Genomic DNA, 26,484 nt, shown 5'->3' with positions numbered 1-26,484 from the left:
GGGCCAAAAACTCTATATCATTCATTCCAAACATAATATGGTTCCAAATTTAAAATTCTATATCAAATTTAAATGTAACACATTTCAAACATACTCTATAAATATATGGTATCATTTTTTAAATTTATTGAGATTACATATGGGCACCACTAACACAATGACAAAATTTCCATGAATGATTGCATATATTCCGTATCTATATATTTACTGGATGGACGTGACTAAAATAAATAATAATAATAATAATAAAATTAATCACAAATGAGCCCGACATCCTTCAAACTTTTCCTGGAATTTACTCTTTATCCAAAAGCGCGTAAAAGTTCTTCTCTTGCATATATGATTCCGCGTAGATAGAGAGGCATACAAGAACAAGAATAACGCATACAAATAAAAAGGTTGAAATTTACCTCCTTGTCATGCACGCCGTGATACTACTCAGCATATTTTAATTTAATAATTACTATTTTATTAATTTTAAAAAATAGTGAAGTTTAACATTTACTATTTTATTTATTTTAAAAAGTTTTCAAAACTTAAATTTGGAACAATAAAACAAATTGTTACATTTGAAATAATCAAATTAAAATTAAGATTTTAATATAAAAAAAAAATTAAAATTTCAGTAAGGGAGGCCATATTTGCACTCTTCTTTTCTCTAATTACACTACACATGCATGTTGTTTTCTTTTAAAGAAAATGACAAAAAGGTCATTCAATTCTTTATTGTACCATCCATTATTTTATAATACTATAACTATCATTTATACAACTTTAACTTCTTTTTTTTTTTTTTTACCTTAATATATATTTTTTCCCTATGCTATACTTTTTTGTCTTTTCTTTTTCTTTTTGAAGGTCCTCTCAAAGAAGATAATTTATTCGATAATTTTATTTTGACAATTCAAACAAATAATTTATTCAACAAAGTTAACTTCTTTTTTTTTCGTCATCGTAACTTTTTTTTGGGTGATTTTTTATGGGTCCCGTCAAAAGAAATAATTTAACCAACAGATCTGTGGCCTAGTGGTACCATGGCCTTACTTTTCAAAAGGAGGTTAGGGGTTTGAGCCTCCATGGAGGTAAGTGTGTATGAGTACCAACTAGGAAAAATAATAATAATAATAATTTATTCAATAAAAATAAATATTTTTTGGGGGACTTATCAATAGAGATATTTTTTTGAATTTTTTTTTTATCTTGACAAAAGAGATAATTTTTTCAATAAATATGTTTTTTTGGGGGATTTTATTTTCTGTCAAAAGTGATAATTTTTTTTAATGGTTACTTTTTTTTTTTAGTCCGGTCAGAAAAGGAAATTTATTCAACATAATATTTTTTTTTGGTCCTGTAAAATATATATATTATTATTATTATTTTTATTATTTTGTCAAACTCAAAAGAGACCTAAAATATTAAAAATTAGATAATTATAGGAAATCTAAAAGAACAGTTGTGTCAATTAAAAAGTAATAATCATTTATTTGTAAAGTTAAGGTTAAAATTGTCATATCATTTATGATTGTAGTGCAAATGTAAGAAAGTGGAGTACAAATATCGCCTCCATTTTAATAATTTTAAAACATTAATTGGTGCTTTCAAATATATATTTAAATTATGTTTTGTTTTGAAATATCATTAAAAAAAAAAAAAAAGTAACACTTAGTTATAGGTGAGGATAAAACACCTATAAATTTCAATTCTTAAAATTTTTAATTTTATCAAACGCTCTTACAAAAATTTTATAATATGGAACGCAAAGGAAAATAAATTGTTTAGTACAAACAAATATGTGTTCCACATGCACACACGCATAGAAGGCGAGTTTCAACAGCTCCTCCACGCGCTATCAGAAAAGTCTATCATTTAAGCATAGAATAAAAGTAAAACGGTACGTAAAAGTAAAACCTTTATGGGTCGGTTCGAATCTTCTAGATTGAAGTCACCTTCTTCCTCTCAATCCTTTCTTCCACACGCGTCTAGTTTCTTCCTCCCTCTTCCGTCTCCCTCTCTCTAAATTTCTCTCTCTATAAATACTACCATCACATACACGCCTTGTTGCCTAATTCAAATCACAAAACTAGAATCCCAAGATAGCCCAGTAATCAACAATTCAGCAAAACCCTCAATTTGTATTTCAAAGAAAAGCAACTCAGACAGAGAAAGAGAAGAAGGTAGAGAGAGAAAGAGGATATTTCAAAGAAAAGCAACTCAGACAGAGAAAGAGAAGAAGGTAGAGAGAGAAAGAGGATAAAGATGTGTTTGGTGTTCGTGTGCGATGAGGACGAAAGGGTGATATCTAGGCAACCAGCACCAGGGTCGTGTCCGTACTGTGGAGGGATGATACAGGCCATGGACGTTGAGAGTCAATGGAGGTTCTGTTTCCTGCCTCTGTATTTTAGGACCAAGAAAAAGTTCTATTGCAGTATGTGTGCTAGGCGTTTGGTCGTCAAATACTAAGACTATTTGTAGATCGAAGACACTGCTTCTCTCCTCATCAGAACAATTGGAGACCGATCTCATATGGGTTAGCTTGATGATTAATGACTACTACTTTAATTTGTTTGCTTTGTTTGCTCGCTTCGTCTTTTTTATATGTATATATATAAATCATATGTTACATAGGTATGGATATATTGATGATGAAATACTTTTTTGGTAAAATATTACTTTGGTGTATGATGTATCTTAGAAGTTTATAGAAATAAGGGGTATTAAATTCAGAAATGATTACTAGTATTGGACTGTGTTGGAGTCTCTGTTTTAAATTTTCCTCATCAAAGGTAGCCTAAATCACAGTGATTTAGTTTTGAATTCTGTAGATGGCTAACTATGGTAGTGTAATTACAGAGAAGTCATTTTCCTTTGGTTCTATGGATGAACATAATTCTCAAACCTTTATACCTGATCCTTAAATTTGAGTCCTTAAATCTCAAAACCTTGAACCCAAAACCACATAGGTCATGTATCCCGAACCATGAACACTGCACCTTGTAGCTAATTTAAACCCTACTCAAATTCTGAGTCGTAAACTCGAAAAATGAAATGAATGAATTTTAAATTTTAGTTTAAAAATGAAGATTCATTAAAAGGAAATTTGCAAAGGTGGTTCATTGTTATGGGGCGAGCTAATCTTTCCCTGCATCTGACGAAATCTGGTTTTTCAGGCATTATAGTTTAACCCCAATTGGATTAATTAATCCAAAACAACCTTGGAGACTAGTGTGATAGTACTAGAGCTGATCTATACGTGGTATATGTGTTGAGTGTCTTCGAGACCACTGTGATTTGAGATATTCCCACTTCAATTTCCCTAGATCAAGTTGCACAGTAACACTTTTGTTTTGATAATTGGAGAAATTATTGGGCATTAGTAGTATTATTTTCAACTAACAAGACGAATACAGCATATTCATCCAAAGATGTCGCCTTAAGGAATTAGGATCTCGATAGGAATATTCTATGGTAGGGTTGTGTAATCAATTTAACATAGGTACATAAGTTAGGTGTAAGTCACAGTTCAAAAAATATATATATTTATTTTGAGACTGAAGTAATATTAATTATTACGTAAATAATTATAAATTTGCTGAATTGGTACAAAAGGGATTGAAATTGAACCAATTTCCTATTAACAAAAAATGAGTGAAAAGATGGTGGAATTCTATAATGAAGGATCAAAAACAATCTTACGGTGCAAGAAGTCTCCTAAAGGGGCGAGAAGAAAGTAACATATTAAACAGTCCCTATCAAATGAGCCCACTAGCTAGTTGGGATTATACTTGGCTCACTAAAGAGAGATCCACCAAAACGCAACTCACAGACCTCAACTTTTCCTCTGTTCTCTCTCTTTCCCATCTCTCTCTCTCACAGCGGCTCGGTCCCTTCCGCCTTTGCTCCTTGCTTTCTTTCATAGGAGTGGGGACTTTCATAGGAGTGGGGAGGTGACCTTACTTGCCTCCCACAGATTAATAACAATGGCATAACAATGATTGAACCAATGAATGAAAGTGGTGTAATAATAAGTTCGTATGTGGGTGGTTTTTTACGTCGTTTTTTGTTTTTGTATGGCTAGATCTGCTCTTGTTTGGTTTGTTTCAGACTCGAAAGGGTAGATCTGTTATTTTCCCTTCAGTTAGATCTCTAATCTAGTTCGATTTTTGTTTTTCTCTGGCTTGATTTGATCTTATGCGGGGTTGGCTGTGTGGAGGCGCCTTGTAGATGCAGTTTTGAAGTTGTTGTCTTGATGATGGCCTGATATTTGGTCACTCCAGTTTGCTGTCTTCTTCCTTGATGGTTTCGTTTTAGAGCGGTAACTCTTTCTTAGCAAATGTGGAACATGTTCTTCATTTTATTATATTGCTTCATGATTTGTATGTGTTTATTTGGCTCGGCTTATTCCTTGTATTGCCTCCTGGCTTCTGTGCCTTTCAAATGATTAAAAAAGAAAAAAAAAAAAACTGCAACTTACAAATGGAGATTTGGCCCCTGGTGAAAAATAAAAAATAGTTACATGGCTGTGATGAAGGAAAATATCAGAAAAAGAAATTGGGGGATAAACAACTGTGAGGCGAGTAAGCCAGTTTGTAGCGATGCAAAAGAGGTTTGTTTCATAAGGGTTAGGCGAGTAACTCAATAGTTTTTGTTAATGGTTAGCGATGTAAATCATGCAAGCGTTATTCTATTCATGCTGACAACTGACATGACTGACAAACCAACCCTTTTTTTATTTGTTCCACTGCAATTGATTGGACTCCGACTCCCTCGCAGAGACCAGTACCTAGTTGGCTATGGCGGCACAATAAATAAACAAGAAGGATTAAATCCCGAGCATGAAACTGTTATCTAGAGATTATAAGTCACGCTCACACGCTCACTTTCGAATATTCATCATTCATTTTGAAAAATAGAGGGAATATTACTGGACCACAAAATCATTGATATATAACATATCAATTTAGTTTACACTATTTTTTATAATGTACATGAATGGAATAGAATGAAATGCTCATCTAAAATACTCTTATGTTCCAAGTCCAAAAATTACTATTTTCACCACTGCTTTTCACCACCTTCCATCATAATCACCGCTGCCTTTCACCCCACCACCTCCATTGCCTTCCACTGCCATTACTATCATCACCACCATTGTTGTTGCCTTCAACCACCACACCACTACCACCTCCACTACCTTTTGTCACCACCTTTCACCATTACCGCTTTCCACCACCGCTACCTTCATTGCCTTCCACCACCATCATCATTACCACCTACACAGTTGTCACCATCGTCACTGTCACTGCCACCATTGCCGGCGCCTTCCACCATTTCTACCGCCACTACCATTGCCAACGCCCTCCACCACAACCACCATCGTCACCTTCATTGCTTTCTATCACCACTTACCACCACTGCCACCTTTTACCACCACCACACTACTTCCTCCAACCATCATCACCTACACTACTGTGACCTTCCACCATTACCACCATTATTTCTACCAACACTTTCCACAACACCACCGTTGCGTTCCAACACCACTTTCGGTTTCCACTTCTACCTATAGCACCATTGTCACGCCCTTATAAAAGAATGCTATTTTTTCAATTTAAGATATTTTAAAATTTTTAATTTAAAATTTATTACATTCTAAATTTTAAATTAGTCCAACAAAATATTAAAATAATTATTATTATCAATCCATTCATACATATTCCATATTTACAATCTTGCATATCAAACACAACATAAGGTCAATGTAATTCACCTTTAAAAAAATGTATGTATAGCGAGTGTTTTTAAAATCACTAGGAATGGATCCCATAAAGAATCAATCTATTTCTTTATTTATTTAGGTTCAATTTTCTAGAAAAAATAGCGGTCCACTCCAACATAAACGAATACATGTTTTTCTTCCTTTCAAAGAATTACAACAAAGTGAACAAGACAGCTCTTCACTTAATGCTTCAATCACCAGAACTCTTAAACTGTACCAAATCAGAGACAAAACCTTCCTCTACTTATCAATAAATAGTACTTGGTGACAAACACATGTCCTTTCGATTTATGATTGACCTCAATCCCGATATCCTCCTCCTCTCCTCGCCTCTGGTAATCTAATCCGACGGCTGCCAAGCGGATGCTGTCAACAAAGACAGATCTTTCCATCCCAACTTCAAACACCCATTCTCTTCCACCAAAGTGTATCCTTTCCATGGGAACATGCCAAGCAACAAACTGGCCTGTGCGGCCGGGTTACCCGCCAGAGAAACGGGTCGGAACCCAATCCTCCTCAGCTCATCCCCCCATCTCTCCACTTTGACCTCACCGGTTCTCTTGGGCCCACCAACGGCCACGATGTTCCTGATCTCGCACCCAAACAACTGCTGCTCCACTTGATGCCGTTCGATGCTGTCCTCACCCAACCCATCACCCAAAGCATCAAACAACGCCGAGTAATAATGCAGTGCCTCCACAAACCTCGCCAGAAAGCTACCTCCGTGGCTCAAATCTTGTTCGACGATCGTGATCAGTTTGGGCCTCAAAGAAGTCAACAATCTCAACGTCCCTAAATCACTCCCCGTTATGTCGTATAGGCAATGGTGCATCCAGTGGACCACCGTTGTTTCGCCAATTCTTACTCCCAGTTGACTCAGATCAGTTATGTTCCCAACCTTGCCTTCTAAAGGATGGAACTCGAAGGGTAGACCGAGTGAACTCGCGAAATCCGCGAGTCGCCGGCCGGTCGCTTCCAGGAGTTCGATTGAGGATCCGACGCCAGTGATTCGCATGGATCGGATCTTTTTCGATCGGGAGGCCAGGATGTGGAACAATCCTGGCCATTGAAGGCCTTGCATTATGTCGAGATCGATGACGTGGACTCGATCCTCGCCGTCCAGTGCTTGGAATATCGCTTGGTTGGCAGTGAAGTGAGAGAACTTGATGGACGGACTGATCGAATTGTAGGATTGCAGGGCGTTGCAGATCTTCTGGATGTGACATAGGGTTAGGGATTTGATGTTGAGAGGCGAATACGTGCCGAGGCACGAGCTGATGATCCGAGCCTGCAGTGCTTCGGCGAAGTACGCCGCTACTCGTTCCGGTGAAGACCCGAACGGCGATGAGAGCTCGGAGATCTCCGGCAAAAGATCGGTCGCGTCGTCAAGGTTGTCCATGGCCACGAACTCGGCGCATTGTAGCAACAGCCCTAGAAGTCGTAACCCGGTGGACTCGCCGTCGATGACTGCTTCTTCATGCTCGACCGCCGTTTTCTCGCCTGAAACCGTGGCCTCCCCGGAAAAGTTTCGCCGCTTCCGCGACGCGTCGTCGTCGTGCTCTCCGGAGGATTCGCCGCCGCCACCGGCACGGTCTATGGTGCGTTTAGCTCTCATGGCCGAGTTGGACGAGCTGGGGCTAGGGTTTGAGCCAATTGGAGATTGAGGAACTAGACTTTGAAGCATAATCGGTGGATAGAGAGATGAAATGGAGAGAATCAAGAAGGGTAAGCCCTTTAGAGAAACTTTTGAGTGAAAATTGCCAAACCTTCGAGAACGGACAAGAAAGTTTCTGCAGAGAGTTGCAGAGAGAGGGGAATTCGAACTGTCAGTGATGAGAGAGAAAGTAGAGAGAGAGGGAGAGAGAGGGGAAGGATGAGAAAGGTCAATAGCTTTTTGGTGGTATTATCGACGTTAGTTTCTCCGTTTGTCCGTCGTCAAGTCTGTCTGTTGTGCTGAGTGTTTATGGAAGCAAATGTTGTAGTTTAATTAAGGTCTGATTAGGTATTAATATTCTCCCTAATTACATCATCTTTGGATTCTCTGGCAGTTGCTTTGCCAAGTTTTAAGAGATCAAGCTTTGTCTTATCTTTTAGAAATTGATACGTCTTATTAATTTTTTTATAATATAAAAAGTATTAATCATCACCATCATTACTTCTGTTACCAAGTGTGGTTAGGATTAGCTTTATAAAGTTATGATTATGTCAAATCATTGGACCATCAAATAGCCAAATACACTTTTCCATGTCAATGTCACAATCGTACACATTAGGATTAATCAAAAATATGATTTACCATTTAAAAACTGGCTCATGATTCACTCTAAATTAATTATGACTTTATTTTCTATATTTATTATTATTTTTTTATTTGACGATAAATGGACACACAAATAAGAAGAGAGATTAAGTGTTGGAAACATAAGAGACGTGCAATTTTGAACAATAATAATATTAATAATATACAGTGATGTATCTAATGATTTTGAGTGGGTAATTTTTTTTAAATAATTCACTGACCACCTAATGGATGGATCCCTCCAGCATATCAATTAAGGATGGTGAAATGGTTAAAACTCAATATGAAAGGCAAGTTTTGTTTGAGACAAGTCTTCTGTACAAATTAATACTATAAAGTTAGCTATACCATATTTTACTTCTTGATTGTATCAAATTAGATTAATAATATATCCAAAATTTAAATGTTTTGATATAATGATGAGATATATAACTACGTATTAATTATATATTGATAGGCATTACTAAAATAAATGTATTCTTACTTAATAATCACTACGTGATAGTGGTACCATGTGATTAGACATTTAAGTTTTTTTCAATTAATAGAGATGTTAGTTAGGCGGGTCACTCCTATTCCAAAATTTATCCCTCAAAGATAATTTAAGAAAATTATCAGAATAAGATCCAAGAAAAATTATTACAATGGAACCGTAAAATAGTGGGGTGAGTCCCACAACAATTGTGGAGGAGTGGGACTCACACCATTGTGTCATGTTCGGTTTTAGCCCTCAAATAACAATTAATAATTTTTTATATTTTATTTTTCACGGTAAGAATGTTTTAGGGGTTAAGTTAGAGAATGCAAGACTGAATACGGGTTCCAAACAGAAAAAGCAAGCCAATCACCGCTCATAATTTAATTTTCACAAAAGTGCTTCATATAGGGGTCGAAGATAGTTTGAGTAGCATGTTTTTTATGGAAAAATAATGAAAGAAAAATGCTATAGTTAATGATAAAATTATCTTTATAAAATGCTTATTAATAAATATGGGGAGATTCGGGTTTTCAACAATCTAGCCTAAACTCCATTAGAGGTAGTGAAGGAAAGAATTTCTGGATAAATTGACATCTCAAATCTACCACATGAATGATTTCTTAAACAATTTCTTATTATGGAATTTAATTTCTTATTAAGAATATATATTTTTGTTAATAGTACTTCATTTGTATGGTATTAGACTGTCTGTTATAATCTCTTATATTTAAACCGGTATTTTCTTCCTCAATAATAATAATAATAATAACACGTGTGTGTCCTTTGTTTTGATACTAATATTCTGGAATGGATACCACTCTCAACCAATTGCAGAGCTCATCATGATACAACGTTTTTCGTCCCCATGTTTGTTTGCCAAACGATACTCTTTTTAATTTGTCGTGATAATGGCGGCTCTAGACAAAGAACAATTAATTACAGAAAGTCAGTGTTTTTGATGTCTTGGTGAAACTCCTAATCAAATGCTTATTCAAAACTACTGCCGCTGTTGTATACTATTTCTTTTTTCTTTTCTTTTTTCTTATTTTTTTTTTTTTACCCTCCAAAATTTAAATACACGCTCACAATATTATTCCTAACAGAATTAGAATACTCAATTTTCTGATTACAAAAAAAATAATTATATCATCTAAACTAATACTAATTGATTAAATTTAGTTCATTCAAATATGTTATTTGGGCAAATATGTCCGGGGATGGATATCTCTTACTCAGAAACTAACCATTAATTAATTATGTGTCAATTGATGAGTTCTGTCCAAAACTTGAGGTAATGTGTTTAGGCTAAGAAAAATCATAAATATTTGCTACTTGGGTTGAACTAACCAAATTCTGAAGTACACTAACTAGTTTGAGGCATGTCCAAGTCTCACAGACAGTTCATACCAATATAATAGAAAATTTGATGAGTTATTTCTAGATCTATCTTATTTTGAGAATATTAAAGCTCTTAGGGCCATTTCATATTGAATTATTTTAAGTATTGATAAATTACACACGAATATACCATTCAACATTTATTACTCTGATATTTCTCAAATTCGTTAGCAGTCAAAAAGTGACTTTCATTATTAAAAAAGTTAACAATGCCTTTATATAATAATAATGTATTATATTGCATTGCATACAAATAAAAGATAAAATAAAATTTGGCCAACAAGTTTATGGATAAAAATTGGCTAAGGGTGTCATTAAACACACTCGTCAAATGACTCAAATCACATAAATGCTCAAAAATCTATCTTGTGTGTAATTTGTGTATGTTAGTGTAATATACCCAAATAAAAAATGAGATAATGAAAAAGGAGGCGGCATGTGGTAACTCCTCGACTTGAAAATTGTTCAATCTAAATGAGCCATATTTTATTTGTTTAGTTGCAGATGGACTGTTGGTTATCCTTATTAAGTGATTGTAAATCAAAAATAAAATCTCTAAATAAATATTGAGTTTGGTATGTATCTGGTCATGCATTATGAAGTATTCTAAAAATTTGATATTACTGCCATCATCGATCACACTAAAAATTAATAATAAATAAATAAATAAATTATAAACTAGCCAGAAGGGTTTGCAACATCCAACCGATTAATAAACTGTCAAAATAATAATAAAAAAGAAATATGCAATATGTGAGTTGGACTCAAAACACAAGTCCAATAAAGACACAGGCTGGACCCAGAATAAATTCCCATAACATACGATAAATCAACTTCTAAGCCACAATTATTTGGGAAAATATCAATCCAATGGGCTCCACAGGTGTGGGGACAGGTGACACACGAGAACCAAACTCAGGAATCCCACTTTTAAAGTGGGGCCTATAAAAATTATTCATTTTCCCGTTTCGGTCAAAAGACGACTCATCAAAAAGCTACTACAGTAGCGTTTTGGATATTTTTCATAAATAAATAAAAAAATTAACTTTTTCGTTTTCTAACGCACTCTTTCGTAAAACTATATTGTATTATTATAAATAAATAAATTAACCCTTTAGGTTTTCAAATGCACTCTTTCGTACAATTAGAGTGTGTTTTAGGATCCATGAACAGTATGAACTTAAAATTCAGGTATTGAAAAAAAAATTTAATAATTCAACTTGCAATGACTCTTATATATTAGTATTTTTTTCAAAATGTTTAACATTTTAAAAACATTCCTTTTTGGCATGTTGAGAATGGTCACAAATGTGAAAGAATAGGATATCAAATTTAGAATTAAATTAGGAAAGGAAAATAGTATACGAATAAATTAAACTAAAATGGCACAAAAACAGAAGGAATATAATTAGAAATATGTATTCAAAATTTTAATTTTTTTTTCTTGGAAAACTAAGTAAAGTAGCATAAATGTAATTAAATAAGCCCCCCCACCCCCAAAAACACACACCTGGAGGAGTAATTATAATTTAGATTCAATCTAGTTAATAACTTACTATATGATAATTCTATTTTAGGACAAGGATAACCTACAATGATCCCCTTAAAATTTGATCTAATTACAAATAAATTTAAAACCTGTCATTTTGTTCGCAATGTATTCCCTTCGAGGTTTGCCTCAAAGATCTCATTTCTGTTAAAAAACAACAGTTGTATTTTTAGTCGGAAAATTAATTTGAGGTGACCAAAAAGCCCTTTAATTAAGTAAAAATACCATATTACCTTATCATGCCATTAAATTACAAAAAAAAAAAAAAAAACAAAGAAAAAAAAAAAAACTTGCATCAATAGTCGAAACAACCCCAAGATAGTTATATGTATATATATACCCCTCTCTCTGTGTGTATATATATTACACAGGCATACACAGATATATATATATATATTTATTTATTTATTTATTTATATGTATATATATAATAAATATCACCACCACCATCCCCCAACATTTTTTTCCCGCAAACCGCCGCCGCCCCTACCATCAAAACAATAGCACTGAAATCAACCAATTTTAACCCAAAAACTTCTGAATTCATAATACCCAAAAATATATTGGCATCTTTCAGTCTTTCTCCAACAATTTCGATGCCGATCTAGTAGCTTTGCTTTACTTACATCTATTCTAGACAGAGATGAGATATATGATGTATTTTTGTGTTGTCGAATGGTTCATTGATAGTTACATGGGTTTTAAGAACTATTTTCTTTGAAAAGGCATTGAGAGCATCAGTGGTGGGTCGCCGGAGTTGATGGGTATAGAGAGAGAAAAACGCAATTGTTGATTGCGTCTCATCAGTTATGGTGGCTAGTTGGAATTTCTTATCGGAGATGATGGTGGAGTTGGGGGAACTTTGCTGGAACACGATCAATATTCGACGCGAATGACAGTGAAACCTCATGTTCGTAGATGTGTAACAAACCCATTTCCATGCTGAGGCAAAACCCTATAAGTTAATGGCTAGTATTCGATGATGACCAGTTGATGAGTGTTACTCCTTCGGTGATGACCACTTGATGAGGCGTTACTTCATTGATAATCGATGGCAACGTGAGACAATGAGTGAGACCATGGTGGCTAAGAATTTTTAATCTGTAATGTGACCCAGTACTGAAAAACCCCATTTGAGACTTGACAGATCGAGGTCAAAATTCGCTTAATTGACATATTTCTCGATCTGGGTCGATCTCTGATAGTGTTGAAAATCAATCTTTGTTCGTGGGTCGGTGACCATTTCTCGTAATGGGTTGCGTGCCATCGAAACATTTAGTGTCAGTGACCCCTACTTTCGACCATTCCGGCGCGTTTCGTGACAATGGGACCGTTTGTTTGGGTCAGAGCAGAAATAGGTTGGTTGTGGAATTGGAGAAGAAGAGGACTGCGTCGGGGTTGAGTGAGTCAGGGAGGGCGAGTTCTCACGGTTGTGGTGGTTCCCTTCTTCTTCTTCTTTAAAAAAAAATAGTAGAAGAGGAAGATGATGGGTACCTCGATGAATGGTGATCGAGGCGTTCCCGGTGGTAGTGGCTCACAGGAATGGTGGTGGGATGATGGTAATGGTGGTGGTGTGTCGGAGAAGACAATCGTGGATGGTGGTAGTGATCTGTAATTGTGTGTGTGTGTGTATATATATATATATATTGTATAGGGGAGAGGGAGAAGTAATGGGAAAAAAAAAAAAAATTAAGGTGTGTAAACTTGTAATTTAACGTAAGTAAGATATTTTAATCTTTTTAGCAATAGATTAATGATGATAGATAAGTAAATTCATCAAGACATAGGAGAGTCTTTATTAAAAAAAAATAACAAATTTCAAATTTACTTGTAATTAGGTCAAATTTTAAAAGGTGTCATTAGAATTTACCCTTAAGACAAATATAATATATTAATTAAAAAGTCATCAGCGTTTCCATTTTCTCATCAATGTTTTTAAATGATAATATATGTTATAACTTATAATATAAATTTAGATGAATTACACTAAATTCTTTTATATTATCAAAAAAATTGTAAAATACCTCTCTTTAATAATTTGTGGGTGCTTGTTGTAAAAAATTAAAATTAAACTTTTTGATAGCATGAAGGATCCGGTGCAATTTGACCTTAAGGTTTTAAAACGTTGCCTTTTCAGTTCTTTTTTCAATGACAAAAAAAGGTTTTAGATCTACACACCCTATATTTATGTCCCAAACTATTTTAGTGCACTACTGGAATTCAAAGGTGGAGAATTGGTGGTATTTGACTAAAAATTGAATGAATGATGGCACGTGGAAATGGTAAATGAAGTATATTAAGAGCATATCTAATAACATTTAAAATAAGAATCCAAGCACTTATTAGAAACGATTCCAATATACGGAGGACCATAGAGATTTAATTGCATCAAATATTTATACTTAATCCAACCTAATAATAATTCCACCTCATCCAATTTACTTTTTTTACAAGGAATTAGATGCACACACAAAATATCCTATATTGGGGTACCGAATTTGATATTAAAAAATGAGTAATGATTTAGGAACTGAATTTGATAGTTATTCAATTTGACTTATGTGAAGAGAGTGAAAGTCCCATCACATAATGTAATATCATATAATTATCTAATTCAATTATTTAATAATTATTTTTAAAATATTCAATAATTTAAGGCTTGTTTCAATTTACTGGTTTACAGGAAAATAAAATTGAGAACACAATAAAATCAAGGAACATAGGGTACTAATTTTACTTGGTAAGTACTAGGGTACTAGGTAGTGGAAAAGGATGGCCCAATTTGTTTCAAAAATTACTCAATATCAAGTACTCCGTAAATTTTATATATATAATAAATATATCTAATAAGTGATTCTATTGTTTTGTGATTTGAAGTCTCACCGAATTATCTTGTCCAACACAAACACGTGTTCTTCACAAGTCAAGGTGTGTATATCATAATCATAGGAAAAAAAAAGATTGCTACCATATCAAGAGAGAAAGATCAACTCGTGCTTTCTCACTCTTCACTCCTCACTCCTGTTATGCTCTGATTCTGTGTGTCTGCAATTGCTTCATTTATCTGGGTATTTGGGCCTAAATAGCAAAGTCAATATATCTAAGAAAAAAGATGATCACCAACCGTCTCCTTCTATCCACTCTCAGAAGCTTCACCCAGGTTTCAAATCCTCGATACCCACTTGATAATTTTTTTTAGATTACCTCTTACATATTTATCTGTGTGGATGAATGTATACCTGAAATTATATGTATCTTGTGCTTCATGGGTCCTTTCATACAGTAGATCTCTGTGTCACGATTTGTTTCTCGATCTATCACTTCCCACAGATAAAGCTATAAATTGATTACTTTGGGTTCTACTAATCAAGTTATCATTCAATTACAGTGGAGTTTTTAGCTTTGGCGGCTTATCATTGAGTAATTTTGGAGACTCATTTAGTTTGATTTCATTTCTTGATAATTTTTTATATTAAGGATTGTTTGCCATGCTTTTAAGACTTATAATTGGTTTTTGACACTCCGTGGATTAGCTTATGGTGACTTTCAATTCTATTTCACAGTTTTTTTTACTTTAGATAGTGTATTTTTGTGTATTTTCATGGGCAGATTCTCATTATCATGGAAACACTATCTATCGTACAGTGCACTGGTTGGTTGAGATGTACGATAACTAACCAATTAGTAAAAGTGTCATGGTCGTTATAGAAGGTAATTATGGGAAAAGAGAAAGACCAAAACTAACTTGGGTTATCTTAATATGATAGCAAATGGTTTATCTATAGTTATGGTCCTAGATAGATTGAGATTGGGGAAAAAGATTCATGTAGACGACCTTAAGTGGTTGGGAAAAGGCCTTATTGAGTTAAGTTGTGATATTCTCACTATTTTCTAATTATTTTAAGTATTTGAAACCATTGATGCGTTTTTCTTAATAATTTTACTATGACAATATACTAGGAACAATATAATTTATGCTCAAGAGGTGTCAGTATCATATAGGTATTCATAACAAAAAAAATATTTTAAAATTATTATGTTTAGAAATTATCGGACAAGTATATGTGGGTATTAACTCAAGAAATATTGGTACCCAATATAGAAAAAAGTATGACTTGTTTATAGAATTATTCATGCCCAAAGTTTATAATATATTCAAGTAGGAACGAATCTCTCCGGCACGGTGGCCCATCCTTTATGGTGGAGACTCTATACAATAATTTGTTATCTTGTTGATCTACTACAGTAAATTAAGTTAATTTTTAGATGCAAATACTAGCACATTTGAGCTTGATGAGTCTAGCTGTCTTTCAATTGCTTGTAGTTGCAGGTCAAGAAATGGATGACTAGGTCAGGAAAAAGGTAAATCTCAGTCAAATGGATAATAGAAATATCATTCCTTTTTTCTTTTTTCTTTTTTTCTCTTTCTAAATCAGTCTAATGTGAGAGATGTTTGTTTTATTGGATGGTGTGTATCTAAAAATCCTTTTATATTTGGCTATGAAGGTCCATGGTTTTAGCTGAACGAAATTTTTTAAAGTCAATGTCTTATTCAAATTGCTTTAATAAGAAGTAGATAATTGAAGAAATACTTAATGCTTGATGATCTCGACTCAATTTTCTGTGAGGCCCATTCTATTAATTGAAATTCAATTTTATATTTGCAGAAAATTGTACAATACTTTACAGGTTCTTAGTAAATATTCTCGGATTTAAATTATTTGTGTATTCTTTAGAACAAGTTACACTGACCATGGAAATTCATTGGCTCATAGTTCTGCATAGAATTAGAAGGAACAAATTCAGTAGTTCACCATCTTGAACTGGAAGGTGGTATTGGAGGACATGGGAACCATCAAAGGCTCTAATAGTTTTGTGAAATTAAGTGAAATCCTAAATTTGTATATTATTTTTTCTGACAGCTTGATTCCCTTTATTTTTCCCACTCCATTCACATTGTTGAATGTGTACAGAAAAGGATGTGCAAAAAACAACGGAAAATTTAAATACCGTTGGACTTCCAAATGCACCTTTGATGTTTTGGGTAGATTCTATGCTTTAGTACTGTCCCTTTATGTAATTGGCAACTTATTCTACTTCCATTTTTGCAGACTGGTACATACATAAAACATGTTGCAGCTTGTAGAAGTTCGCAGGAACATTTGATTTGGTCTCCCTCACTGGCCAGATGGAATAGTACAGATACAGCAACTGAGTTAGATTTTAAAGGGTATGTAGTGTTTTATTTTGTTCATAACACTCTCCAAACCAGATTTTAAAGGGTATGTAGTGTTTTATTTTGTTCATAACACTCTCCAAACCACACACAACCCCAACCCCCACAACCCCCAACCCCCCACCACCCCCCTCTCTCTCTCATTCTTTTACTGAGAGAACATAGGACATATATATATTTTTACTCATTCTTTGTATGGCTTAATGCGTACTTGTGCTTCCATAAATATATATATTTTTCCATTTGTTACCGAAACTATTTGGCACTCTCAGGTATAAAGGGCATGATATGTTGGCACCTTTCACCGCTGGGTGGCAGACTACTGATTTGCATCCTTTAGTCATAGATAAATCTGAGGTACAACGTTTTGACCTGTTGCCTTTAATTTGCCTAACATTTTGTGACGTCAAAGAAACACAAGAAGCTATGTACATTCTCTATTATTATGTCACCATTTTTTGTTTATTATTCTAGAAAAGCTGTTATGTTCTGCCATTTAACACACACAATTCTTCTTCATTAACTTTTACAGGGTTGCTATGTTTATGACAGCAATGGTAACAAGTATCTTGATGCTCTTGCTGGTTTATGGTGCACTGCATTAGGTATTAATGAACCCCCATGCTAACCCCAACTTCTCTCTCAATTCATTTTCTCATGTTTTTACATGTTGAATTTATGTTCCTTGCTTTTCAACACTGATGTTTGAAATACTTGTACAAATATGACAATCTGATTTTGCACATAAACATTCTGGAACACTCCAAATTTATTGGGGAAGCCACTTCCCCAGAATTATAAAATTTTAATTCTGTTGTGTAGGTGATTGTAAGCCCCATGATGAGAGGATAAGCAGTATCTTGTACATTTGGTACTTAAGCAACTGTGGGGTTAGACTAAATGCCTTATACCCACCCAATTTCTTTTTTGGGTAAGTTATACCCACCCAATTTCTTTGGTAGATCATAACACTAATTATGTACAGGATGAGGATCACAATCACTGATATAGTTTGGATACCAAGCTATCTTATCAATATATTTACAGAAAAGCCTTCGATGTATTGATGAAATTTTGATAAGTGATTATCGCCCTAAAAAAGAAAAAAAAAAAGGCATCTTGAATTTTTTCCTTCCTCCACAAAGGAAGAGTCAAAGTATAATAATTTCTATCTTCAGCGGGTTCTCGAATGTTGCATATAAAATACAGTGAAAATGATAAAGTAACCCAAATCTCGTACAAGGTTCTGATAACTTTGAATTAGCAGTAGTTCACAAATTCTGTGGTGCCAATTAGCTGAACCTCGGATATTCTTTTTTGTTTTGTTATTTTATTTATTTTTCATTCTATTTCCAGAATGAATATTTTTGCTGTTCTTGAAGCTACCTGAAGCCCCCACCAACCATTTTCGTTTTTTACAAATTTTAATGTGTATATGCACAAACAATTGTGTGGGTAAGGGAGGGAGTGCAAGTACACAACCAGAACTCTTCAACAAATAATCCAGAACACCACGATTATTGGAGACTTCTTGCCCTTTCTCAGTTATAAGCTGGTAATGCTATCTAATACGCGTTGGTATTAGTTAAATGATTGCAATTATCTAATCCATAATTGCAACATTTGCCCAAAAGCAGAGTTGTACTTCTCTTGAATGATTGCATTGTGTTGAAAGATCTTGTTTTGAAAGGGATCTCATTTACTTATGTAAGAAAACAAGCATGTCCTTGCTTTTTCAAGAAAAAATTTCTACTGGACTGTACAGGCTGTTACCTGCCATTGGTTCTTGAATACTGACTAAGAATGTGAGAGACCTAAATGCTAATTGAGTTGGTTCTTGAGCAAAGTTCTACTTCGTTGCTTGTTACACAGTTTTTCATTACCTCTGAAATTCCCTTCTCAAGAATGACATGCCACGGGTATGGTTATTGGATATTTATCCGACGGACTTTATCTTGATCATGTACCCATTCATTACTCTCTTATGTTTGGACATGTGCCCATTTTTTTATTCAGCAAGGGAAGAGGGAAACAAATTCCTACTTCATTAGAAGTTCCTGATGATGACTTCTTATTATGTTCTTCTGCTACAGGAAATTAAAAGGAGAAAAGTACCCATTTTGAACAATTCATATGGCCACTTATTTAGGGCCATATGAATTGTGGTCCCATGCCTAAGTAAGTAGATTAGACAAATCTTGCACCAAGAAAGTTATAATGCCCGTTAGTCCTCTACATGTAGTGAAATTCATGTATCCAACTTGCATGCCAAGGATTTAATTTCTTTTCTTAATTTCATATGCCGATGCACTTTTGCAATTGCAGGGGGAAATGAACCTCGTCTTGTCAAAGCTGCAACTGAACAACTGAATACCTTGCCATTTTACCACTCCTTTTGGAATCGTACTACACGACCTTCTTTGGTATTGATGAATTTGCTCTTTGACTTTGTTTTTATTGAATTCAGGGAGTCCATTACAGTTATATAATTTAGCTTCAGCGTCAAGATCTAGTCTACATTGAATTTTATGTTGACACTTTTAATCTCATAGTATCTTTATTCTGATAGTAACAATGATGCTACATGGCTCTTGTTGCACAATATCCAGAAGGATGTTCTCTAAATATGCTCTCTAATATTACTTTTACATTATCATTCGCCCACAGGATCTTGCAAAGGAACTTCTACAAACATTTACAGCATCTAAAATGGCAAAAGCCTTCTTTACAAATAGTGGGTCAGAAGCCAATGATACTCAGGTTAGCTTATTATCTGGAAGCGTATAATTTGATTTTCCTTTTGAGACCTCACCACACTTAATTTATCTTGTAAATATATATTTATATATATTCATTTGACTTTAGAATAAGAAAAGTTATGTCAGCTTCTTTGTTTCGACAAAAATGTAAATTGTTGTGAATGTAATGTAGAATATGATTATGAACTTAATTAATTTAGAGAAGAAGACATATACTGAATGTAAAGGAATTTGAAACTTGTCAAATAAACGTTGTTCTGTATTAGTTCTTCTGTTTAGATTAATAAATTAGATGCTTTCAACCAAATTGATACCAGACGTGAACAACATAGGGATAAACCAACACCCCTCCTCCCCCCCCCCCCCCCCCCCCAAACCCCAAAATGACCTGAAAATCAACTTGGTTATGAATTCAATGTTATGTTTTGCTAGTTGGTACTTGAAATTAAATTTCCAACTGAAAATGAAGTTAAAGTTTAATTTTCATCTTAATCATTTGTAGGTGAAGTTGGTTTGGTATTACAACAATGCACTTGGAAGACCAAATAAGAAGAAATTTATTGCTCGAGAAAAATCGTAATTCAACTGACAGTGTTCTCTTCCTTCTTTTCTTCCCCTTGGTTTAACCCCTAAGAGATTGTAATGTTATTTCTGCATTTGACAGATACCATGGATCAACTCTTATAGCAGCCAGTCTTTCTGGGTAGGATATTTATTTACAACGAACATTAACGATATTTACATGATTACATCTTTAGTTCTAAACCTTTGAAATCACTTCATTCCAGTAAGAACTAAGAAGCAATATTTTTTTTTCACAGCCTTCCAGCTCTACATCAAAAATTTGATCTGCCAGCTCCATTTGTATTGCATACTGACTGCCCTCACTACTGGCGCTATCATCTTCCTGGTTTGCATTTAACCTTTATATATTTATATTACTTCTTATGCTTTATGCTTTTTATATCAATTGGTGTAGTGTTTATCAGGTGAGACGGAAGAGGAGTTCTCTACCAGGTTAGCCAATAATTTGGAGAATCTTATCCTCAAAGAGGGTCCTGAGACGGTAATCAAGCTTACTGCTATGAACTTTTGTGTTATAAAACTTGAATGGTTGGTTAAAGTTTCTGACCCGGTATGAATTCTCATCACAGATTGCTGCATTCATTGCGGAACCAGTCATGGGAGCAGGTGGTGTGATACCTCCTCCTGCCACTTATTTTGACAAAGTGAGATTTTTTATTCTTGTTTTTTAAATTTTATGGATGGGAAATCAAGGTGCTAGTGTTATGAAATAATTTAAATACCCTACATTCACAGTCACTGGTTTATAAGCTGCATAGTGATGAGATCTGCTTCTCCTGTTGCACACACAAAAGCACATGCTAGGTGACCAACATATGCATCTACATACATTATGTAGGCAAAAGGTATCCAATATGTGTGTGTGTATATATATATATATATATTTTCTGAATAAGGTATTCAATAAATAGGCATTTACATTATTGAATTTGTGAGAAATTGATAATGATTTGTTATATTTTTGTAAGTGGACAAGAAAATACCAGTTGCAATGCATATATACCCAATTAGGCTTGGCAACTTCTTTTTTTAACTCGTTAATAACTTAATAATTAAGATGCATCTTCATGATCCCAAATGCAGACGTAGAACCCTTCTTGCTGATGAACAACTTTATGTAATATCTAAATATGTATGCCTATGGAAATAGATATGTTGAATTTATGTGTCTTACATATATGCATCTGATATTCAAATTTCAGCTCACTTTTGATGAGACATATTTGGTACTAGAATGGAAATTTCATGGCAGAACTCATTCCAAAATGTCAGAACTTTTAGTATTGGTTGTTTTAACTATTACATAATTGATTTTTGCTATATTTTTAAATGCAATGCTCCAGAGTTCCTTGTCATCTCTCTCTCCCTCTCAAATATATGACCCTAACTAGCATTTCTTTTCAAAAACGATGCAGATTCAAGTGGTAGTGAAAAAATATGACATTCTTTTTGTTGCAGATGAGGTACTGGAATGGTTCTCTCATATTTTCAATACTGTAGTCAGTAAGCTTTTTTGTGTGTGGTTCATAGCTGGACCTAGTATTGCCGCCTTTATTTTCATTTGTTCTAGGTAATCTGTGCATTTGGAAGGCTTGGAACAACATATGGTTGTGATAAGTACAACATCAAACCAGACCTTGTTACCATTGCAAAGGTAGAGTAACTACATTCAGCTACAGGCTATGCCTGCCTGTGTTTGGATTCTGATTTTCCCTCTGATTCCAAATTGAGTTTCACAGGCTCTTTCTTCTGGATATATGCCGATTGGAGCTGTTCTTGTGAGCCCTGAAATTTCGGATGTTATATATTCTCAAAGCAACAAACTTGGTATGATCATAAATCTTCATATGAGTTAATTATTTTATTTCTTATGCTTATTTAATTTAGCGCTATTCCTAAATTCATTTTTGTTAGGTTCTTTCTCTCATGGATTTACTTACTCTGGTCACCCTGTATCATGTGCTGTTGCTCTGGAAGCACTCAAGATCTACAAGTATGTTCCTCACTTCGTATTTCTTAAAAATTATAAAATATATAAAGCTTTTTTTATTTATGTGAACCTGCTAATTTTTTTTTTTTTTTTTTCCTTGTTGGTACTCACACGTCTCTTTTGAGACTTGAACCCCTGACCTCCCTTTGGGAGGTAAGAGGTTGATACCGCTAGACCACTGGCCCATTGGTACCTGCTAATTATCTATGAGAAAACAATTGAGATGAGAAAAAAAATAATAATAATAATAATTAGTTGAATTGTTGGCAGGGAACGAAATATTGTTGAACGTGTGAAGAGCATTTCCCCAAGGTTTCAAGATGGTATAAAAGCATTTTCCGACAGTCCCATCATTGGAGAGGTTATCTCAAGCAGCTGTGTAAAACTCAATAAATAAGCGTAGATATGGTTATTAGATATTTACTCTGTTTTAGCTATTCTGATTTATCAGATTCGGGGAACTGGCTTGATTCTTGGGACTGAGTTTACAGATTCAAAATCACCAAATGATCCATTCCCTCCTGAATGGGGTAAGTTAATTTTTATTTCCTTTTTGATAATTTTCAGTATAAATGGCTGAGGCAAAGAGTTATACTTCTGCTAATCTGTATCGTCACATAGTTTCCTATTTTAACAAACTTTGATGGGCAAACCAGGGATAGGTGCGTATTTTGGAGCAGAGTGCCAGAAGCTTGGAATGTTGGTTCGTGTTGCTGGTGATAATATAATGATGTCTCCTCCGTTTATAATGACCCTTGACGAAGTTGATGAGGTAGGTTTATGTCCAGAGTTAAATAGAAGATATCTCCATTTTTAGTGAAGAAGGAAAAGAGTTTTTAGGGTTTTTAGAAGAATGGCTTTAAAGTTGTTAAAATTTTGGTTGCTGATGTTGTTGATGAAAATTTAACACATTTTGCTGGGAATTCTTAAATGGGGCAGAGGTATATCCTGGTATTCTCTTAAGAAGACTAAGATGCAAGGACTTTTGCATGCTAAATAGTGCTTGCAAGAGCCGAAACAACGGACACAAAGGCACTTATTCTGAAACATGCGACTCAACTAGGCTACTGGAAAATTTTCTTTCCCCATAATGGAGCTTATTTCATCATCCTCATTTTAAAACATGAAAGTTGATCTTTTTAACTGTCTGTCCAAAATGAATGACAATTTGATCTCTGGTGCTGATTAAAGATTAAATTACTCTTAATTTCAGTTAATAAGCAAATATGGGAAAGCATTAAAGGCTACTGAAGAAAGAGTGAAGGAACTCAAGTCTCAGCAGAAGTAACTCTTCTAGTCCCTAGTCTCTCAGCAGGAGGAGGAGCAGTTGACGAAGAAAGTGGGTGATAATGGAAAGTGGGTGATAATGGCGATAATTTCAATGGCTCATGTAAAGAGAGAGATCAAATAAAATTGTGGTTTTTTTTTATTTTATTTTTTTCACCAAATAAAATCGTTCTGCTGTTGACATTAGAATCACTTTCAGTTTTAGTGTTTGTTTCTCAGGTGTTGTTTGATAAGACTGAAAATTAAGGACTGAAAATTTCAAATACTTAAGCGTTGAAACTTTAAGCACATTTTAATTTTAAGTGCTTATATACAAAAGCTGAAATCTGAAAGTTGTACATGTTGTATTTTTGTCCTCAATATTTGATATTCATAATAGTTTTATATTTATAATATAAAAATATTAATAAAACAACCACATCCACTCAATGAAATAAATAAATATCTCAATGAAATAAATAAATATGAAAATTTAAAATATATGAATTTTGTATTACATAATATATGAGTTTTAGATTGAATAATATTTAGGTAAGGTATTGAAAAGGGTGTTACAAAGATTAAAGAAAATACTTGAAAAGAATTCTTATTTAGGAATAAAATTATATTATATAAATAATTAATGAAAATTTTAAATCTATGGGTTTTGGATTACATAATATTTTTGTAGGTATGGTGTTACAGAAATTAAAGAAGGTAAAATTTAAAATTTAAAATATATGTGTTTTGAATTACATAATATTTATATAGGGTATTCAAAAATGTGTTACAAAAATTAAGAAAAGTGAAAAAGAATTCTTATCTAGGAACATAATTCTATTATATAAATAATTAATGAAAATTTTAAATATATAGGTTTTGGATATGAAAAAGAATGTTACAAAAGATTAAAGAAAGTAAAATTAAAAATATATGAGTTTTGGATTACATGGTAGGGTATTGAAAAGAGTGTTAAGAAAGTACATAGAAGATAATTCATCTTTGAGAATAGAATTTTATTATATAAATAATTACATAATATTTATGTAGGGTATAAAAATGGTGTTAAAAATATTAAAGAAAGTACTTGAAATTGAATAAGAATTTTGTTATATAAATAATTATTTTTTATAGTGAATCAATATAAATGGTAACCAAAAGGCTATATGTGTGTTTAAAATATATTACGTAGAATTATCTTTTTAATTTTTTTAGAATTTGTTACATGTAATTCATTTTCCTTAGAGAAATCGCAGAGAGAAATCTTAAAGAAAGAACACAATTATATGATGGTAGAGTAGTCTTTAAAAAATTATTTTTTAAATACAACCACTTACCGTCTTCTGCGATAAGCGATAAGTAACTTTCTCAACGCTTAAAATTTTGGCCTTTTTTAAACGGTACTTACCATGTTAATCGGTATCTTAAAATTTTATCAAACAAATTTATTTTTAAAAATCACTTATCGTGTTCTGCATTTTAGGAAATCAGGCCCTTAGTGTACAATATGATATAGTTTCTTTTATATGATGTTCATTCACTGAGATTAGAGGCTTGTAGTCGGTTAAGCTTTTACGACCTGGTAACAAGGTCTTTGACAATCCTTGCGTTGCAAATTTGTGCCTTTACGCAGTATGAGGAAATTAAAGCCATGCCGCAATTTATTTATTTTTATTTGGTCGACAGTAATGGTGTCGGCCTTTTAGAGTATTTCATAATTTATCAAGGATGCATGTAGTCCCTTTTGTCCCATATGCATTGGGCAATTACTGTTGAGAAAATTAAGGGAATGGCCTCCACGGGATTCAAATTATAAATATTATTGATAATAGCATTTTTGTATAAATTCTTAAATAGAAGGGTATAATTTGTCGTTTAAGCACCATTATTGTTCCTCATTTTTTTTTTTTTTTTTTTTAGAATTTATTTTTTATATATATTGTGGATAGGATCAAGTGGCAGTAATAGTTATCTTCTTTTATTTTATTTTATTTTTTACGTTTGGTAGGTATCTATTTTTGGATTGTTTTCACCTTCTTGTACAAAAGCAATCCCACACTCCACAATTGTCTCAAAATGCTATGTTTTTTAGTTCAGTATTTAGGTGTGATTTTTTCAGTTCATTTCTTAAAAGAATTATGGAAGAGTAAGCGTATGAAACTGAATACCAATATCATATCTCCCATAATGAGAAGGATGATATGAAAAAAAGTGTAAATTTTATCCTTCTTTTTCTCCCTTCCTTTTCTTTTCTTTGTTTGCCTCCTCCTTTTCACTTTTGTTCTTTTCTTTTCTCCTCTCTTCTTTCCATCCCATATCATAGCTGGACCAATTTTTTTCAATCTCACATAAAATGTTTTGAAAATTATTTTCGTTGACAATTGTCTGAAAGCAAATTTTTTGAAAACAACTTAGAAGACTTGACAAAAAATGATTTAAAAAAAAAAAAGTTAATTTTCGTTATTAGAGTTTTAAGAAACTGTATCAAATAATTGAATTAATGGTTCCACAAATACTATCAAGATTGGTTCGAAACTCATTCTTCACACAAACTTGTATAGAGGGTGCGTGTGAGAGAAGTAACCCAATTTCTTAACTCAAAAATGAAAATGAAAAAGTAGCCAATGAAAAGGAAAAAATATCCAAAGTGTAGAGCATTGAGTTGTAGAATTTCTGCAACTTCCACCCTTAATTTTAAGCTTTCTTTTGCAACTAATCAGACTGCAGACTCTAAATCAACCTATTAAACTATTGTTTTCTCATCGGTCATCACCCTCAATCTGAACCAGAAATGTTATGGCAGAAACAATTATTCGTCAGTGCCATTTAAAATTACGAATTTACCCATTTCAATAAAATTAATTAATGCTTCATCTGAATCTAAGTAACAAAAGAAGCGAAGTAAAATTGATGAAAATATTTACAAAAGCACTACAAAAAGAACCGAGGAGAAACATTTACAGCAGAATTCCTTTCAGAAGTAGTTTTGATCATTTTCCATTTTATCCCTTTTCTTCCTAACCAAACAGAAGCCAGGTATATTAATCACTGGGAAGAATCTCAGAGTGTACTTAAAGTTCAGTACTGAATAGACAGGCATGAAACAAAACAAAGAAAACACCAACCGTTGGTACAAGGCACAGACATG

General features: G+C 33.6%; 3 protein-coding genes across 3 annotated transcripts; 2 read left to right on the top strand and 1 right to left on the bottom strand.

Moving 5' to 3' along the window:
- Nucleotides 1–1,897: 1,897 nt before the first annotated feature.
- LOC132308762 (uncharacterized) lies at nucleotides 1,898–2,727 on the top strand. The gene is made up of 2 exons (XM_059806971.1): nucleotides 1,898–2,174; nucleotides 2,234–2,727. Exon 2 carries the CDS (start codon nucleotides 2,257–2,259, stop codon nucleotides 2,458–2,460), a length of 204 nt encoding a protein of 67 aa, XP_059662954.1. The 5' UTR covers nucleotides 1,898–2,174; nucleotides 2,234–2,256; the 3' UTR covers nucleotides 2,461–2,727.
- Nucleotides 2,728–5,795: 3,068 nt separating this feature from the next.
- LOC132308761 (scarecrow-like protein 23) lies at nucleotides 5,796–7,791 on the bottom strand. The gene has a single exon (XM_059806970.1). It carries the CDS (start codon nucleotides 7,458–7,460, stop codon nucleotides 6,117–6,119), a length of 1,344 nt encoding a protein of 447 aa, XP_059662953.1. The 5' UTR covers nucleotides 7,461–7,791; the 3' UTR covers nucleotides 5,796–6,116.
- Nucleotides 7,792–14,409: 6,618 nt separating this feature from the next.
- Nucleotides 14,410–23,682, top strand: LOC132308760 (gamma aminobutyrate transaminase 3, chloroplastic). The gene is made up of 19 exons (XM_059806969.1): nucleotides 14,410–14,660; nucleotides 16,612–16,730; nucleotides 17,009–17,093; nucleotides 17,269–17,341; nucleotides 19,062–19,159; nucleotides 19,404–19,496; nucleotides 19,998–20,071; nucleotides 20,160–20,198; nucleotides 20,317–20,405; nucleotides 20,485–20,561; nucleotides 20,650–20,724; nucleotides 21,496–21,543; nucleotides 21,651–21,734; nucleotides 21,820–21,907; nucleotides 21,995–22,073; nucleotides 22,341–22,431; nucleotides 22,522–22,600; nucleotides 22,727–22,842; nucleotides 23,284–23,682. Exons 1-19 carry the CDS (start codon nucleotides 14,613–14,615, stop codon nucleotides 23,356–23,358), a joined length of 1,530 nt encoding a protein of 509 aa, XP_059662952.1. The 5' UTR covers nucleotides 14,410–14,612; the 3' UTR covers nucleotides 23,359–23,682.
- Nucleotides 23,683–26,484: the final 2,802 nt, after the last annotated feature.

Source organism: Cornus florida, unplaced genomic scaffold, assembly GCF_030987335.1.
Source record: "Cornus florida cultivar Cherokee Brave unplaced genomic scaffold, ASM3098733v1 CherokeeBrave_3.0.0_Hap2_Chr05, whole genome shotgun sequence".
Lineage (NCBI taxonomy): Eukaryota > Viridiplantae > Streptophyta > Magnoliopsida > Cornales > Cornaceae > Cornus > Cornus florida.
This window is presented reverse-complemented; position numbering and strand designations above follow the sequence as displayed.